Source organism: Oreochromis niloticus, linkage group LG23, assembly GCF_001858045.2.
Source record: "Oreochromis niloticus isolate F11D_XX linkage group LG23, O_niloticus_UMD_NMBU, whole genome shotgun sequence".
NCBI lineage: Eukaryota > Metazoa > Chordata > Actinopteri > Cichliformes > Cichlidae > Oreochromis > Oreochromis niloticus.
Genome location: NC_031986.2, coordinates 40264311 through 40282477, shown reverse-complemented (window position 1 = coordinate 40282477; position 18167 = coordinate 40264311). Strand labels below are relative to the sequence as shown.

The following is an 18167-nucleotide window of genomic DNA, read 5'->3' as shown; positions in this document are numbered from 1 at the left end:
TTCTTTATGATGCTGTACATCGAGAGCTTGGGAACCACTGGCCTAAAAACATAAAACCGATGTTAAAAATACTTCTTTAATTACAGCAGCACATCATGATTTAAAAGCAATGCTATAAGATTCTTCTTGAGGCTTCATTTGAATTTTGATGCGCTTAACCACAAGATCTAATTACTTAACTCAGCAATTTTCTTGAAGCAAATGTCTGTGAATACTGGCTCAAACACATCAGAAGAGGCCTCATATTGACAGACATTAACTAAACTGATATACCCTTTGGCACATCTCTGAATATTAGTCAATAGTCTGTTCCCACTTTCTCCATATCATCAGTAAATGATAAGATCCCGGTGACACCTAACTGTGATATCTAATACTTATTTATAACTAGCAAACACTGAAACTAACTTTATCCGTGCTGTTATTTTGTAAATGCTTTACTCATAAGATGTTCATTCCCATTTGCCAAATCAACCATGGCATATAAAATCTTTCAGTCAGAATTCCACAAGTGCTATGTGCACTGTAGTCCACGCAGAGCTGATGTTATTGGATATATGTTCATCAGCTAACCTGGGTAGTAGTGATAGAAAGTAAATGGGTTGTAAAAAGGAGACAAAATTGACAAAGAGAATGATCAAAGCAAAGAAAAAAACTAACAGAAAGCAGACATGCTGTCAGCTTAATAGATATATTTAGAGTTAATAACTGAATCACAGCATGAGCTGCATTATTAACTATTTTGGGGTTGTTACACAATGTACTAAATATAATATGGTGGCAATTTATTAGCACAGATCATCTTTGTAAGTGTGGATAACAACTCTATTTTCTCTCATGCAAAGACAAACAAATCAACACAGACATGGAGATGCAGTGACACAAGCACACATGCACAGTCTGAGATCCCAAGAGATAGCTTAAACTGTGCATCTGATGCAATACTTAGTAACATCCCTGCAGGCTGCCACAGCCTTCACCTCCATGGTTCATTTGTGTGGGGCCCAATCGTGCTGACGGCGAATACAGCAAATCCCCATCTGTAAATAAAGCAGGCTAATCACCTGCAGCAAAGGGGAAATTATATCTTTGCTATGCGCTGTGTTTGCGAAAGTGCATTCTTCTTTTAAACACAGCGAGAGCTTTGCCGTCAGTGTAGGCACTGAAGGTGGAATCTGAACTGTGTTCACATTCACACAGTCAGAATTACTGATAAATGTGTAAGACAAGAGAGGTTGAGAGAAGCAGCAGAGAGATAAAGGTGCCTTTGGCCTTTGAGAACTTTCCGTATCAAGTCCATTTTTTTTCATTTTCCTGAAACTTCTCACTTCTGCTTTCGACAAGATCAGCCGCGACCCTTTTAGAGCATGTGGTGAGGCTGTCGAATTCAGAAATAGCCTCCATGGTCAGTCTACATGTGTGAGAGCAATTGTTCACATTGAGTACCTTTATAGCTACAGTCTTATCTGCATCTCAACAGAATAAGGGTTACACCTTTACCTCCCCACCACTCCCCACCAACCCCCAACCTCTAACAGAACAATAAGGCCTCTGTAACTCAAGTCACGGACTTAAAAGTATGTCAGGGTGCTTGTGGTCCAGCACCGTGTGAATGAAGTGTGTGAATATTCAATATTAATTTGATCAAATTCTGGAGATGTAATTTATTTTTATACACGGCAAAAAAGTGGGCGTAAAAGTGGAAGGGCAGATGAGAGTTTAGGCACATCTCTGTCAAGTTGTGCATGCTTCCAAAGCTACTTGTGAAAAGTTAATTAGATTCATCCTCTGCAGAGCTGAACTAGGAGTGGCAGGAATATTCTGCATTAAACAGGGGTTATCATAGATGATTATCCTTCTTTAAATTCCCCCAAACCTGCCATGGTCTCGTTTAGCATGCCCAAGAATAACTTTGGACAAGTTTTTTTTCCTCCTTCAATTGTTTAATATTATTATTATTATTTGTATAATTTATTTTAACTTACTGCATATATTTTTATTTTATTTCTGTGTCTTGTTTATGCCAATCAATTGCCTGTTTAAAAGACATACAGTAATCCTTTAATCACTTTATGAGGACAGGAGGCTTCAGCAGAAGTAGGTTAATCTAAAAAGAGACACAGCCCTGTTATCGTCATATCTACACTGCCTACATTTAAATATCAAGAAATAAACTTGATTAGAATTTTTTGGTTTAAAAAAAAAAGCATACATTTTTTGTGCATACCTTAAGTTTAAAACCTGGTTTAATGGCTAATAATGGGATAACAGGAAATATGTCTTTACTCTCTTGGGGTGTTTTGTCTTTATTTAGTGAGCTCGGCGTCTCTCTTGAGCACGTCGAGGCATTGTTTCTGTCGATCCAAGAGAAAAAAAAAGTCCATTGTTGTTGCGAACTTTTTAATCTGGGGATTTAAAGCCCATCACATGCTCAGACCGACTGCGGAGCACTCCACGAAACACAACAGGCAAACTATTGCCGAAGTGCAAAGAAGGGCGTTTTTATCCTCACATCGCAATGCAAGCGCACTTTTCTGGACCTTAGGATCGCAGGGGGATTGTGTTTAAGAGCTAAGACAGAGAAACCCTTTTTTCCCCTTTTCCTGGAGAAATCTGACCACCAACATTTAAAGATAAACATGACGCAAAAGTACAGCCAGCGGTCTCTAATTGTTTTGTCTTTACTGGGGATTTTATCGGCCATTATGTCGGTTTTATCGGTGATTTTGATTTTCCAGCTGCAGTCACAGCAGACGGCGGTGAAGGAATCACCCCCGTCCACCTCCTCGGTCATACCCGCTCATGTCTGGGCCGTCCTGCTGCCAGTGGCCACAGTGCTCTCCGCTCTGTCCCTCACTCTCAACTTGAGCTCTGTGGTTGTGTGTCTCCTCCACAGCTATTTTTCAACCGAGGTCTGCAGAGGAGAACAGGATACAGAAAGGTATTTGTTCTTGCGCGTTAAGGCATTTCTTTTCGACCACCTGTTAGACAGCACCTGCAGCTGTGGTAGCACTCAAAGCCACTGTGCTCATTTCCATTTTTTTCCTTCCTAATCTCGATCCAGTTTTTTCAAACAGGCAGTTCCGGTCAGTTGTGACACACCTTTGACAGTTAAGAAAACCACTATTTACCCAGAAAGGCGACCTCTGAAGCAGCACTGCGCGTGTTTTGCCCCCTCACCCCTAGGCCTTGTTAAAGTAGTCGAGTACTGCTGGCAAAGCATACTAAATAAATGGCAAAAAGAGTAAAAAAAACAAAAGAAAAAACCTTAAATGCGTGCCAAATAAATCCAATACTATACAATACACCATGACTGAACTTCATTTCTCTCTTTGTTTTTTGCAGGGTGTAAGAGATTTCAGTTTAACTTTGTCTAAAGTTTTGAGGCTGCAATTTATTTCAACTTTTACTTTCATTCTCCTTTACACATGCAAAGTGTAAAACTAACATGACATATAATTTAATAAGACAAAGCACTACACTTACTCTAAGTATGGAATTAAGATCAGCTGCTTCAAAAAGCTTAACATTTCAGGTGCGGTAACTTATTATGAGACTGCTGCTTTGCACAACATCCTATATGGGTTCCTATTTTGAGGATAGTGCACTGTCGAGGTGCTCATGTCACACTTCTCCTTGTGCCCACATGTTTTTCAATTGTAAACCCTACAAACCACAGTCCTATCTTGAATAGTAAATGTACCAATTAGGTTTCGTGCAAAGAAAACATAGTTTCAAAAGGATAACATGGGCGTCCTGTGTCAGAGCGCAGAGGCCCACATTGCAGTGCTGTTGGTCCCCCCCCCACACCTCTCTAACCCTTTATGAATCCCAGCTAAACAATGGATTTCCTCTCATTATGTACCCAACACACAGCCTCTAGCTGGCCCTTTCCCACGTTGGTTTACAAATCTAACGGCATACCACAGCACCTCCCTACTGACAGTGGAGACATTCCTAGAAATTTTTCAATCTATGGCACAAATTACCTAGCATTTATACAAATAAACAATAATCAAATAGCCCTTATTTTGCAAGACAAAAAGTTAATACTTTATTATATAGCAAAGAAAATGAACATATCAAAAACAAAAAAAAATATATTGTTGTTATTTTAAGTAATGCAATGTACTTGTGCACTAAACAGATCAGATTTCTTTCAACAGAGCAGATTGGTTCCTTCTGGACAGCAGAGCAGTACGACATGTGGCTATTGGACTCTTCTGTCTGGGGGTTTCCGTCTATTTAATAGGTAAGCCTGAGCAAAAAAAAAAAAGTATCTGTACTTTTGTTTAAGCATATGTTGTACCATCTGGCAAAATGTTAAACAGAACAAACACACAAAAAGAGAACTAATTTTTAAAACATTGGCTGTGCAGTGGACTTTCAACAGCAGTAGCAAAACAGCAGTGCTGCTGTCTCCCTGATCCGACCAGTGAGTCCAACAGAACAATGCATTCTTTGAGCAGCCATGACTTAAGTGTTTTTAATGCTGGACCTAGCAGCGCTGGTATGCTCTGTTCCACTGAGAGGCTTGTACGGGGGCGGGGGGGTCAGTGTAGGCAGCCACTCTATTGTGATGAGGAGGTGTTGCCCTTCTAAACCCACTTCAGCCACAGTCAGTAGGTAGCAGGGCAATACTTTAAAGGCAACGCCACCAACTTAGGAAGTCGCATCACATCCCAGAGCTGTGCTTTTCTCCCACCTCCTTCAGCATGCCTGAGTCCATTGTCCTTTTCCTGCAGACAAACATAGGAAACTGTAATATAAACTGTAACAGTTATTGTGTTCTGCTTGAAGTTATTTGGCCCAGTAGAGGTGCAACTTGTTAGCTGATTACAGAGAAAAGCATTTGGTGTTTCGGCACATATAAATTCTAATTTTTTTCCCTGCTACTCTCTTTCTTGGCAGCCATGTCCATTTTTATGCTCCTAATATTCGAGATGGAGACTGGAATTGCAAGTGCTTGTGTACTTTCCTCTGGGATCCTGATCCTGCTGGTGGCTGTAATACATGCTCTGGTTAAAGCTTCCCATACTGGGAAGCACTATCACAGCGACCATCTTGACACCCTGTATCGTAACGACCACGGAAGTAGCAGCGCACCTGTTTCTCGGCCCTGTGAATTAAAAATTGGAGTGGACAAACCACGGATCCTTCGCAGCCAGTCTCACCTCCAGCATCAGATCGCCTTCACTCAATGTGGTGACCCGAGACAGCGAGAACAATATCAGCAACAGCAGTACTCCCCTACGGGAGGTTCACAGGGCCACTCTAGTGATAAAGATGCTTACAGCAGTGGTGGCAGCTATCCCCGAATGCACAGGACACTGTCTACTGAATCTGGTTTGCTACAGGCCCAGGTTAAACCCTGGAATGGGGTCAACAATGAGATGAGGAGCGTCCTTGCACGAAAGTCAGGGATTTGTGCAAAAGACTCTACTCTCGTGTGACATAAAATAAGATTAGCAGTTTGTATCGGTGGCTAGAAAAGACTAATGACCTACAAGTACTATATGGGGACAACAACAAGTGAAATTTCAGTGCAGATGTAAGACTGTGTAAGACTGTATGTAAGACTGTCAACATTCGACAAGTTTATCCAGAATGACCGCAGACAACATGAGGTTGAAATATAATAAAAGAAGAAAAAAGAAGGAAGAAAAAAAAAAGTTCTCATCTTTAGCAACTTTTTTCTCCATTTCTCCAACACAGGTTACAAAAGTATTATTAACCTGGTGGAAAAAAAATGTAGTGCTTCACGTTAATGAATTTGATCTAAATTTCTAAATTATGCACACCAATGCCATCCATGTATCAAGCTGATGAATTTATCGCTCATATTATAATCATGTAAATATTTTATTCTGCTGTGTATAGCTGCTTTTTGCCAAATATGTGCACAATGTGCAGAAGTGTTTTGATATGTGCTGTGTAAAATTATTTCACATAAATATTAAATAAATTGATTCTAGGAATATATATCATTCAAATAAGAACTTTTTGAGCACACAAGCCTGTTATGTGAAAAGCTAATTTTGCTAATTTCAGATACTAATAATGTAACGTCTGGAGGAACTACTAACCTTGGACACCTCTGTCTGTCATGAGGAAGTGGATGGGGCATGTGGAGCAGTGACAATGGGGCTGGGACAGGGACTCACATCATTTAAGCTGCATGCAGTTGTCAGTGTGGGAGGGAAAAAAGGTGGAAAATAAAATAAAAAACAACACAGACAAATCAAACAGAAAGTATGACGCTTCTAGTAACTACAAAGTATTCAGAAATGTCTGGATTACGATTTTGAATTTACAGGGGAAACAAACTTTAATGAAAAGCAATATATTAAATGATATATTACATTAGATGAAGGATAAAATAAAATAAATAAAACAAAAAAAATAAAATGATGAATGGTATGATGTAGTGCAAAAAAAATAACGTAAATTGTAAATGGACTGGCACTTGCATAGTACCTTACAGTTCAATTTGAACACTGAAAGTGCTTTCTACTCCAAGTCCTATGACCCAACCACACACATATTCATACAGTACTTTTATTTTTACTTAACTGCTTTTAACTAACACACTGTAGGAGCTGTGGATGGATCCACCACCTTTCCACTTGGTAGCTAATCGTCTGACACCAGCTCTGCCACCAGAGCCATGGTCACCCCAAATATGTAAAAAGAATGATCCTTTAGATATTGAGGGAGTAAAAATGTGAACATTTAAAGACCCACAAGTATATCTTTTATAGCCTTAAGGACGCTGGAGATCTTATCAAAATAGTAATATTCTATAATTTTTGTGGCTTTACGTATTTACATTAAGTACTGATAACAATAATTGCTCAGTGACTATCTCTCATTTTAAAAAAAATGTGAGAAGTGCATACTGACATAAGCATAAGACAATGCAAAAAACTTTGTTATATTACCTAGATATTTGAGTGATAAAGATAATAAAAAGCATATTGTAGAGATCTGCATTTTAGCAAAGGTGTGTATGATAATGGCTGACATAACTAGTCAAGCTTTCCTGTCCCTTATAGGCTCTGCATTTGAATAAAAGTTTCTGAATTTGAAACAAAAAATAATAATAGATTGAGTCAGGTTATGTCCATGTAACATGTTTCTAGAGGTCAAGCACAACTAAATAATGAGAGGGAAAACTGCTACTAACGAGAAGATTAAAGCCACTTTTGTAGCATTCAGTGTGATCAAAACAACGTAGTGTTTTTTCACCACCATGTCTCAGTGAACACATTCACTGCCGCCTCCTACCTGCGCCCTTGAGAATTATTAATCTGTTCCTTCATGCTGGTGGCTTGACGGAGAAGACTGTCAATGTTTTTGAAATATAAGCTGCTGTTGTTCATGCTCTTCACGGCACTGCAAAAGCCAACAAATCAATACAAGTGTTAACAGTCAGGTCAGGTGGATGGTGAGCTACTTTTATGAAAGCTTTTAAATATGTGTGATCTCACCTGCATGCGTACTCTACAGTGTAGATGGCTCCTTGACTTTGTTCCTCCCAGCTCTGCATATCTGTCTGTGCGAGAAATGAAACCCATTAAAAATTCAGTAGAGGGAGAGAGAGAGAGAGGGAGTGAGAGAGAGAGCGAGCGAGCGAGTAATGACATTATGATACTTGTGAGGTTTGTGTTTCATTACAGTAAACTCCCAGAAAGTTGGTTCTGTCAGCTTTCTGGGATTTTCTTACCTGGATTATTGAGCATACATCAAAACATTATGGGAAACTGTTCATATCATCAACATATTTTTCCAGGAAAAAGAGCAGAACAAAGGATATGTTTTACCAACAACACAAAATAAATATTACTCTATTTCAACTGAAGCAATGTCAGTTACATTTTTTTCCATGAATCTAAGTATGTATCCAAGTCATGAATAAAACAAGACTTAGATACACTTTTCTTTTTTTAAATGCATTGAAATTAAAAGAAAATTGCAACACAGCAACACCTAGGCCAAGAATTTATATAGGGTATTTGAAAGGTTCACCTAGCTTTAAAATAGTTTATTTGGATTATTATGTTATTATATTAGAATAACACAGTCTTTTGATGTATAATTTTCTTTTTTCCCCCAGCTTCTCCCTTTAAGGGTTGTCATAGATGATCACCTGTCTCCATTGCACCCTATCGCTACCATTCTTATGTCACACCAACCCCCTGCATGTCCTCCTTCACGACATCCACGAACCTCCTCTGAGGTCTTCCTCTTTTACTCCTTTCCATATTAATACCCTTTGTTCACTACATTCACTCTCTATCCTCTACACACATCCAAGCCATCTCAACCTTGCTTCCTGAATTGCTCAACCTGAGTTGTTTCTCTGATCTACTCATTTCTAATCCTCTCAGTAAAAATCTTAATATCTTCAACTAGGCATCCTGCCTTTTTGTCACTGCCACCATATCCAAACCATACAACATAGTAGGACTTAGTACCCTTTCACTCTTGCTGCTATTATTCTGCCACAAATCATCCATGGCACTCATCTCAACCCTCTTCTACAACTCTCTTGTGCACTGTCCATTACTTTGGATAGTTTACCAGAGGTATTTACACTCAGCCATCTTCACTACCTTTACTCTTTGCAGCTTTACTGGTACTTTTTACATATATGAAAACATTATTTAATTTGTTATTTACAGGACAACATATTTTGCAATGCAAGTCATTGTGACAGGCTTTCTTCATTATCAAAGTGGGCGACAGTTTCACAGAAAGGCCTCTGAGGCTTCAGTAAAAAAGGGTAGATAGTAAGTTTGGAAATGAATATTTAATTGTGCAGGTGCAAATAAAAGAGGGGTCCAACCCGTGATAAACTGGTATACCTAATAAAGTTTCTGGTGAGCGTATCTACCTAAAGAATATCACTTATCCCAAAGAAGACGTTTCAAAATCGGGTGTTATTCAACCTTTTCTGACTAAATACAAATGCCATTTTTTCTTCTTCCTGAGAAAAGAACGTAAACACCCCCGACCTCTGATCTGTTGACGTCATCAGTTAGGTTTTTCAGTAAAGACTGCCGCTCGTTTCCAAACATAACGTTTCCTGGCAGAGGTCGTTTTCCCTTCATTCACTTAGATGTGTTATAAGCAGAGTTAATGCGATGTCACCGAGAGGATAAACGATACCTTGTGCTGGACTAGTTCTGGCAGCGACCTCCTGACGTGCTCCTGCAGCCTGTAGAGAGCCACCGACGGCTCGTTAGCCAGGACGTACATGCTCTCCGTGAACTTGTCAGTCACTGTAGTGTAAACGAAGTGAAGACAATTGCATAAAACACATGACCTGTGTTTGAAAGCTAAAACAAAATGGTGAAAACAGCCAAAATCATAGCACTGCGACTCTATACATTAGCATAGTGGCTAGGTGAAGCTAACAGCTTCGAGGGGGCAGCAGTGGATCAAGGCAACAATGAGCTATGCTGCACGCGAGTTTATTTTTTGCTAATTTATTTATTTTTACCCCTTCTGACTTTCAGTTGCATCTCCTGGTCCTCCATAATGCAGTCTGGCTTTTACTGTCAGAACTACAATTCAGCTGTACGGGAGCGGTGTCACCTGATTCCCACCTCTTCCGTATTATTGTTGTAGTGTGTCACACGACAATATTCCGGATAGAAATATGGGCTGTGAAAAAATAAAGAAAACATTTCTCCCTTGAAATAGTGCCAGATGCGATGATACGTTACACAGGCTGAATCAAACGTGTTTTCAGTGCCTGTTTTGAAAATAACGGGATTATTAAGTAGCTAATCAGCTGAACGACGGCTAATGTACTATCGGAACACATCGAAGACTAGCAGGATCCATTATGTGATATGAACTTATTTACTTTCAGTTTTCCTTAAAGGAAGTTAGCGCAATTAGACTGGAAGGCTAAATGTGGTGAGTGGCTTTACGAACTGACTAATTTGTAAAAAACTTTTTCTGCATGGCTAAACCAGATTATTTGTTTTTATTGCAGCGATCATGGAGGGCAGAGGTGATGATGAGGCTGCAGATGGCCAACGTGTTCAGCCATCTAACGCTAATGCATGTCCCTCCCTATCAGGAGATGAAAAATCCAATGGTACTTTATCCTGCTCTGTGTAACAGCTGAATTCGCCTGATTTCTAGGTTCTTGCTAAACAGTAAATGTCTTGCTTCCACTCACATGGCTGTGGTTCATCTGATTATATCTCTAGAGAGCATGGAGGTGGATGATGATTTGTTCAAACACTCTACCACTCTCACCAACAAACAGCGTGGGAATGAGGTTACAGTACGCCCGGCAACATTAGACTGTAAGTTCTGATAAAGATACTCAGGTGGAAACATTTGTACTTATTTTTTTTACCATGTTCATTTATTGAGATTTTTCTACCCCCATCAGCTCTGTCCATACATCAGCTGGCAGCTCAAGGTGAGGTTTCACAAGTAGCTGCACACCTGAGCAAAGGTGAGAAATCTAACAAGCTTTTTTTTTTATTACCAATGTAAAACTAAACAAATATCCTACCTAAGGACTCCAATCCTTTGTTCTTTCTTTTTTTTGTCTCACAGACAGCTCATTGCTTAGCAGTCAGGATGAGCGAGGCTTTACACCCCTCATGTGGGCAGCAGCGTTTGGAGAGAAAGCAGTGGTGGACTTTCTCTTGGAAAAGGTTAGAAATAAGGCGTGGGCACAGTTACTTAAGAACACAAAAGTTATAAGTTACTGAAGGGCAGCTGGGCGGCCTGATGGTGTGGTGTTAGCGCTGTTGCTTCACAGCAAGAGGGTCCTGGAGTATTTTTGCATGGTATTTGCATATTCTCCATATGTCTGCCTGGGTTTTCTCTGGGTACTCCAGCTTCCCTCCCAGGCCAAAGACATGCATGTTTGGTTAATTAATGACTGTAAATTGGCCATATATAGGATGTATTTCTCGCTGCAACAGACTGATGACATGTGAATAAGAAGATGAATGAGAGGCTGTGGTTTAAAAAAAAAAACACGAAAAAACAAAACAACTTTTATTCATTAGAAAGAAAATGAACTTATTCTAAAATGTGTCCGTTAGAAGCCAAATTATCATAGTGATGATAAAAAGTGTTAACAAAAATAGTCACCATTTTCAAATCTCAAATTGAATCATATTATCTTTCAGCCTTACCTCTCTAACTTTGCTTAAAGACAAAATTAGAGGGTGAAGACTGAGATGGTTTAGACATGTGCAGAGGAGGGATAGTGGATATATTGGACAACGATATTGAATATCAAATCAAATCAAATCAAAATTTATTTATATAGCACATATTAAAAACAACAAAGTTGACCATAGTGCTTCACAGTCAGTAAAAGCATGAGACAATTAAAACAAAACAATAAAAAACAGGGCAGGAAACAATAGGTGACAACACAACAAGCCAGATAACAGCCAACTAGTTAGAATCAAAAGCCAAAGTAAAAAGGTAGGTTTTAAGACGTGATTTAAAAGACCGGATAGACTCCGCGGTACGAATATGAACAGGGAGGTTATTCCGGAGTCTAGGTGCTACGGTTGCAAAGGCCCGGTAACCTCTCGACTTCAGTTGAGACCTAGGTTGTGCTAGGAGCATCTGATTGGACGATCTAAGTGCTCTATTGGGATTGTACAAGTGGAGGAGTTCGGAAAGATAGCTGGGCGCTAAATTATTTAGAATTTTAAAAGTGAACAAAAGAATTTTAAAATCTATACGATATTTAACAGGGAGCCAATGTAAGTTGGCTAAAATTGGAGTGATATGTTCATAGATTCTAGTACCTGTTAAGAGACCCGCAGCTGCATTCTGAACTAACTGAAGCCGGTAAAGAGAAGAGTGTTGGAGGCCCAAGTAGAGGGAGTTACAGTAGTTCAATCTGGATGTGATAAATGCGTGGATAAGCTTTTCAAGGTCCTTTAGAGGAAGGAACGGCTTTGCTTTGGATATCTGACGCAACTGGTAAAAGCTATTTTTTACCACAGTGGAGACCTGTTTCTCAAGTTTAAAAGAGCTACGCAGGAACACTCAGAGGTTTCTTACAGTGAGCGAGAGATGGCTAGCAAGAGGGCCTAGGGCATCAGCTAACTGGTCTGGCGGAATGTGACTATCAAAAACTATGATTTTGGTCTTATTCTCGTTCAGTGTAAGAAAATTATGTGATAACCAAATTTTAACTTCATGCAGATAGTTGAACAGAGGTTGCAAAGAAGCAGACACATCGGATTTCAAAGGTGAATAAATCTGGATATCATCGGCATAACAGTGAAAGGAGATGTTATATTTTTAAAAGATTAATCCCAACGGCAACATGTACAAAGAGAAAAGAGCAGGACCGAGCACGGACCCTTGAGGCACACCACAATAAATGGGGGCAGAGGCCGAGGAGTGTTGCCCCATAGCAACAGAGAACGACCTCTCTGAGAGGTAAGATTTAAACCAGGATAAAACCGTACCTTTAAGACCAACAACATGCTCCAATCTTGATAGAAGAATGTTGTGGTTAACCGTGTCAAAAGCAGCAGTCAAGTCTAGTAAAACTAAAACCACGGAATAGCCAGAGTCAACGGTTAAAAGAAGATCATTAAAAACTCTATCTCGCTGTCTCTGTGCTGTGGCGAGGTTTAAAACCAGACTGAAACTTTTCGTTAATACCATTTGCATCTAAAAAGGCCTGAAGTTGTTTTAGAACTACCTTTTCCAATATTTTGGATATAAAAGGGAGTTTGGAGATCGGCCTGTAGTTAGTGAGAGCATTAGGGTCAAGGTTTTTCTTTTTCATAATAGGTTGCACAACAGCATGCTTAAAGACAGACGGTACACAACTGTATGGAGCTGCCAGGCAGGAGGAAAAGACGACCACCTCAGAGGAGGTTCATGGATGTAGTGAGGGACGACATGCAGAGGGATAGTCGTTAGGGACAGGTTAAGATTCCCTGAAAGGGAACAGCCAAAAGAAGAAATGGTATCGTGCTTTATTGTTAATGCATTTTTTTTTTTCTTCCAGGGTGCAGACCCAAAAACAATTGCGCGGGAGCGAGAAAGCGCCCTGACACTGGCCAGCTCTGGAGGATATGTGGACATCGTTGAAGCCCTCCTCAGACATGGAGTGGACATTAACACTTATGACTGGGTACAGTTATGAATTTATAACTTTTCATCATAAAATCCATCATTTTTAAGGAGCAAGAAATCTAAATACAAATGCTCTGACTATATTTTTAACATTTTTATTTTACTGCACACTGTATATTATTCTCAGAATGGTGGAACTCCTCTTCTTTATGCTGTACGAGGGAACCATATCAAATGTGTAGAGGCATTGCTAGGTACAGTGCATGTCTTTAAGTCATTATTTATTCTAGAATTTTTTTTTAAATTGCGTCACTAATTTCTTATTGCTCTCTAATTTAGCCAGAGGAGCAGATATGACCATAGAGTCTGACTCTGGGTACAGTCCAATGGCGCTGGCAGTTGCCCTTGGGCATAAGAAAAGTAGGTATACAATGCACATTTTCTTTTTTGAAAAACTAAGATAAAAATGTATTGCTAAGGTAAGATTTTTACTTCCTTTCTCCTATAGTCCAGAAAGTGTTGGAGGACCACATCTTGAAACTCTACAAGCCATCAACATGACACTTATTAAAATACATTAATGGAGTTGCCAGTGTGACAGTCAGCTGATCTTAAACCTACGTTGGTTTTCACAAAAATGTCTGCCACAAGCTAAGGTCATAATGGATCATTGCATTCACAAACACTTACCAGATAAACAGCGATTTTTAACCTGTTTATTCCATTTATATGCATTGCAATGTTCAAAACGTTGTACAAACAAGGACTGAAATGTGACAGTTGTGCAGCTGAATTATTTTGCTTGGCCGAAGGATGACCAAAAAAAAATTTCTAATAAATTATTTTCATACTGGAATGGCGCTTTAATTTTGAAGGCACAGTACAGGTATAAAAAGCAGATTACAAGTGCACAATCAAAATGTGCAAAGGGTCACTGTATGACAGGTCATCGAAGCTTTCATACCAAAAAAGGCCACATTCACAAGAGTTCATGAGGTGGCAACACAGATGACATGTTTCCCAAGTGCCACCACACCATCCAACATCCTGTACTTTCACTCAGGGGTCACTTCCTCTCTCTCATGAGAGGATTGAAAAATGGTCAGGAGGCTTTTTCCCCCAGGATATCCAAGGAATAAACAATAATTCTCCCAAAAAAGTCAGCACTATTCTCAAACATTATTTTTACTTTGTCCACTACAGGGGCCTCCTGTATGGGAAAGCTGTGGGTGTGGAGTTAAGAACAAGATAAGCGTGGTAATGACGAAAAGCATGTCCAGGAAAATATTGTCCAATGCTTTTTATGAAGCAGGAAACGCACTGTGCTCCTGTAGTGACAGGTACAGCTTTGAGCTGTTGTTGGCGTGCACCGAGACTGATGTATTATAACAGAATTACGTTTAATTAAAGGAACACCATCAACTACTTGATAGACTAAGCTGAGCTTAAATATTTTTAATGGCATACAGCATCATCAGTGGCTGTGAACAATATTTTTTGCACAAATTAAATAGTTAAAAGTAACATTTATAGCTACTTCAGCAGTAACTGATAATTTGGAGTATAGAAAAGAACAATGGCTCCCCACTTTACTGTTAATTTAAGGAAAAGATTGGTCTAAGTTGTGCAGCAGAAGCCCCATACCCAATCAAATCTCCTTATGAAAATTCAGTATAGTGAGAAAAAGGATATCTGAAGAGAGTTGTTATCCTCTGGGTAAAAATGGCTGAGCACTGTGAAGTCTTTATCTTTTAGGCAACCTGCAGAAAGCACAAGTGGAAAAGTAATTTACATTATCTCATTATTCCTGCTTGAATGTGAAGTGAAACATTTTAATCAGGAAGTCATTTTTGTGATATTATCCTCAGGATTTACCTTCCAGTCTGCACGTTTTTGCTGAGAATCCTCCCTGGAATTGGACCTTTAACTCTGACACTCTGACAGAGTCGGGGAACTCCAGGGACACCCACTGACATTCACCCTGTCAGAAAAATAATACTCATAATGACACTGAGATGTGTACAGCATAACATCCATATGCCTGTGGAAAAACAGGATGCTGAGAATAACTGTCTCTGTCGCCAAGAATATGGGAACTTTTAGTCGTTCTTTAATCAGATCCCCACTAACTGTGGCCACAGCAACAGCAATCCTTCCTGGGGTCCACAATGCTGTACATGTAAGCAGATTATTATTATTTATAATTATTAATAACCTTTATTTAACCAGAAAAAAAATAACTTGAGATCTGAATCTTTTTTTATAAGAGTGTCTTGGTCAAGAAGGACAGAAGTACAGTCATAAGTTGCATAAATTAATCGCACATACAAATCCTTTAATTAATTTATAAAAATATATATTAGATTATCAAGAACTGTGTCAATCTTTTTTTTTTTTTTACTATAAATTCAACATGTTTTGGGCTTTTTCCTACACAAAACACAACATGTATTGACAAAATGGGCATTTAATCTTTTTATAGACAAAAGCATTTACATAAGAAATATAAGAACATAGAAAGTTGGGAAATTAATCAAAAGTCAAGATAAAAATGATAATTTTGTAATTATGTTAAGTGTGTTGAACTGGAAATAATGCTGTGCAACGCAAAATTTGGTATCGATCGGTCACCAAGTAAGTATAGGACCAGTATTGCTGATACCAATTACAATACACATAATCTACAAAGACAGGTAATGTAGGGGAGAGCAGTGTGTGTCATAATTTATGAGATGAATCATCATCAAGTTTTAATGATTACTAAATCACTGGGATTTTTACTTACCACAATAATGAGTCAACACAATAAAACACAATGTTCACGATTTTGACCAAGAAGCCAGATTGTTTGAAAGGAGTACAAGAGCCCATTTATGTCCACTGTAAACAAACCATCACTGAACAGAGGTGGTGGCTTATGACACCAACTGTCAGTCATCTGCAATATAGCCTTTGAGATCCCTTCTCACATGAAAGGGTGGGGAAAGGACTCAGTGGTTTCACCCAAAACTTCTGGCGGTAATGACCCATACCTTTTTTTTTCGAACCTTTGCTCATGTGATGATGCACATGAAAAATAGTGGGTCAACGACCACCTCCTAAGGGACAACTGCTACTAGGATTTAAATACCAGGGACTCTCCACCCTTTCATTTTAAAACTAAAGAGAGCTCTTGATGAGAGGTGAAATGTCTTCAACAAACTCAAAGTCCGATTGCTTTCTTTTTTAACTCCAAAAACAAACATGACCTGGATGACTGAGAATCTATCACACACACTATTTTTTTTATTTTGAAAGAGCTATTAGTTGAAAAATTAGCAAATTTCAGCATGGTGTGCAGTGTATAAAAAATGTTGGGGAAACTGAACAAGTGGAGGACATAAGAAGAATCCACAGACCTAAAGAGCCATTTATGGCAGGCCAAAAGTATCTGAAAGTCAAATCTTCAATAGGAAAAAAATCCAGCAAAGACCTGGCCCAGGACCTGAGAGATCCATTTGCTTTTCGCCTAACCCTTATCAGAAAGAGAAAAAAAATCCTTGGCAACAGGTCTTATTAAGCAATGAATTTAAAATGTATGACGAAAGTCAGGAGAGAGTTACAACAGTGAGTGTCTACACTCATCCATGCTGTGTGCAATCCTGCCAGTGGTTTTGGGGTCTTGTTAAACTTGATGGAATTATAAACACAGAAAAGTACTGTCAGATCAGATTTTGAGCCACCCTGCATTTCTCTGCATGACAATGATCCCCAAAAAACACTACTACACAACTTTGAATATCCTTGAAACCCGGAGAATTCTTGGAAGACTAAAAAACTTCAATAAGAGAGTGCAGGCTGTTTTTGCCTGCATTTCCATTTATGTTTGCACATATTTTAATAAATCCCTGCCCCTTGTCCCCCCATTTTCTAAGCAAAATATAAACAACTGGGGATAGCTTAACAATTTTAACCAGTATCATACCACTGTGTAGATCATGTAGTACAGTTAGTAACTGTACAACAACTAACTAACTGTACTACATGATGAGTACTAGATGAGCCATGCATTGATGGAAATGAATTAAAGTTGTTAGGGAGTTTAAGATCTGGAAAAGTGTTTTGCCCTCTTTGTTAAATTGGTCTGAATTTCTTCTTCTTCTTGTTATTAATAATAATAATAATAATAATAATAATAATAATAATAATAATAATGTTATTATAATTATAAAACTAGAACGGTAGACAGACATTGAAATAACAAATACACTCAGAAACACAACGGCACAAAACATAAATAAAATTAATGAAAGACCAGAGATAAAACGCATAATAGAATCACTTAAAAGCAAGTCTATAAAGATAAGTTTCTCAGGCAGGTCATTCTAAAGTCGAGATGGCCCTGATGGCGAAAAACAGTCACCTTTTCGATTTAAATCTTGATTTTCAAAGCAGCCTGTAGGGCCCCACCTGAGGATCACAGGCTGTGATCATCTGGTGTTATTCTGCTCCACAGAAAATAACATACAGAATTCTGAGATTTGCAAATCATTCCATTTCGTTTGTATCTACATCTTACAGTCTCCCAGCAACTCAAAACTAAAGGGCAGGCTAAACTGACCTATCTTTAGGTTTCTGGTAACAGGTTCAGCAATAAGTTCTGAGGAACAGGTTCACTGCTATATTTATATTTACCTGGTCTGAGTTCCAGCATGTCTCCTCATTGCAGTCAAACATGTACTTCTTTCCATACTGCTTAACATCTCTGTTTAGCACTGAACTCACTCTGAAATGACAAAAGAAACACACCATTCACGACTCAAGGACCAATAACAGGCTGCCGTCCAAACACGTACAACAGCCAAGTACATTATCTATGCACTGGTGAGTTCATTTCTCTCATTTCATGCTCTCGTTTTGCTTTTTCTCTACCTGCTTTGTGTTTCGCTACAAAGCAACGAGGAAGCCATGTCAAAACTTCAAATCACAACGTGCCGTAAAGCTCTGGAGCCTTGTGGTGTTGTTTTTACGACAGTGACGTTCTGGCATGACCGCTTTTCTTTCCTGCCACCAGGTGGAAGTCTCGCTCCGTC

The 18167-nt window shown here is 39.0% G+C and overlaps 4 protein-coding genes across 7 annotated transcripts; 2 read left to right on the top strand and 2 right to left on the bottom strand.

Annotated features, from left to right (window-relative positions):
* Positions 1-2122: 2122 nt before the first annotated feature.
* Positions 2123-5453, top strand: tmem221 (transmembrane protein 221). The gene is made up of 3 exons (XM_005478986.4): positions 2123-2941; positions 4167-4252; positions 4912-5453. Exons 1-3 carry the CDS (start codon positions 2640-2642, stop codon positions 5451-5453), a joined length of 930 nt encoding a protein of 309 aa, XP_005479043.1. The 5' UTR covers positions 2123-2639.
* On the bottom strand, positions 4030-9643 carry borcs8 (BLOC-1 related complex subunit 8). 3 transcript variants are annotated; one of them, XR_003216319.1, is made up of 6 exons: positions 9506-9643; positions 9172-9284; positions 7491-7555; positions 7288-7395; positions 6087-6653; positions 4030-4739 (listed from the first exon to the last, which is right to left on the bottom strand). XR_003216319.1 is itself a non-coding variant. In XM_003439862.4 (6 exons), the coding sequence occupies exons 1-5, from the start codon at positions 9540-9542 to the stop codon at positions 6105-6107; spliced, it is 393 nt and encodes a 130-aa protein (XP_003439910.1). In that variant the 5' UTR covers positions 9543-9643; the 3' UTR covers positions 4030-4739; positions 6087-6104. The 3 variants fall into 3 exon arrangements, 2 of the variants coding, with proteins under 2 accessions (XP_003439910.1, XP_025758624.1); XM_003439862.4 differs by having other exon boundaries at positions 6087-6174; XM_025902839.1 differs by lacking the exons at positions 4030-4739; positions 6087-6653 and having other exon boundaries at positions 7284-7395.
* Positions 9644-9784: 141 nt separating this feature from the next.
* rfxank (regulatory factor X-associated ankyrin-containing protein) lies at positions 9785-14098 on the top strand. Its single transcript, XM_003439865.5, has 9 exons — positions 9785-9927; positions 10007-10111; positions 10227-10325; positions 10415-10480; positions 10585-10685; positions 13028-13153; positions 13283-13349; positions 13435-13515; positions 13604-14098. The coding sequence occupies exons 2-9, from the start codon at positions 10012-10014 to the stop codon at positions 13654-13656; spliced, it is 693 nt and encodes a 230-aa protein (XP_003439913.1). The 5' UTR covers positions 9785-9927; positions 10007-10011; the 3' UTR covers positions 13657-14098.
* Positions 13798-18138, bottom strand: nr2c2ap (nuclear receptor 2C2-associated protein). Of its 2 annotated transcripts, none has more exons than XM_005478987.4 (5): positions 18007-18138; positions 17770-17860; positions 14971-15076; positions 14788-14855; positions 13798-14320 (listed from the first exon to the last, which is right to left on the bottom strand). In XM_005478987.4, exons 1-5 carry the CDS (start codon positions 18042-18044, stop codon positions 14198-14200), a joined length of 426 nt encoding a protein of 141 aa, XP_005479044.1. In that variant the 5' UTR covers positions 18045-18138; the 3' UTR covers positions 13798-14197. The 2 variants fall into 2 exon arrangements, with proteins under 2 accessions (XP_005479044.1, XP_003439914.2); XM_003439866.4 differs by lacking the exon at positions 13798-14320 and adding an exon at positions 14327-14684.
* Between the last annotated feature and the right edge of the window lie 29 nt (positions 18139-18167).

Coding starts and splice junctions, on each gene's coding strand:
- rfxank (XM_003439865.5), top strand. CDS start 10,012: ATGGAGGGCAGAGGTGATGATGAGGCTGCAGATGGCCAACGTGTTCAG. Junction 10,326..10,414: donor ACGCCCGGCAACATTAGACT/GTAAGTTCTGAT, acceptor TACCCCCATCAG/CTCTGTCCATACATCAGCTG. Junction 10,481..10,584: donor AGCTGCACACCTGAGCAAAG/GTGAGAAATCTA, acceptor TTTGTCTCACAG/ACAGCTCATTGCTTAGCAGT.
- borcs8 (XM_003439862.4), bottom strand. CDS start 9,542: ATGGAGGACCAGGAGATGCAACTGAAAGTCAGAAGGG. Junction 9,285..9,505: donor GCAACTGAAAGTCAGAAGGG/GTAAAAATAAAT, acceptor TTTACACTACAG/TGACTGACAAGTTCACGGAG. Junction 7,556..9,171: donor CAGAACTAGTCCAGCACAAG/GTATCGTTTATC, acceptor TTTCTCGCACAG/ACAGATATGCAGAGCTGGGA.
- tmem221 (XM_005478986.4), top strand. CDS start 2,640: ATGACGCAAAAGTACAGCCAGCGGTCTCTAATTGTTTTGTCTTTACTG. Junction 2,942..4,166: donor GGAGAACAGGATACAGAAAG/GTATTTGTTCTT, acceptor TTCTTTCAACAG/AGCAGATTGGTTCCTTCTGG. Junction 4,253..4,911: donor GGTTTCCGTCTATTTAATAG/GTAAGCCTGAGC, acceptor CTTTCTTGGCAG/CCATGTCCATTTTTATGCTC.
- nr2c2ap (XM_005478987.4), bottom strand. CDS start 18,044: ATGGCTTCCTCGTTGCTTTGTAGCGAAACACAAAGCAG. Junction 17,861..18,006: donor TGTAGCGAAACACAAAGCAG/GTAGAGAAAAAG, acceptor TTGTCATTTCAG/AGTGAGTTCAGTGCTAAACA. Junction 14,321..14,787: donor AGGATAACAACTCTCTTCAG/ATATCCTTTTTC, acceptor CTCCACACCCAC/AGCTTTCCCATACAGGAGGC.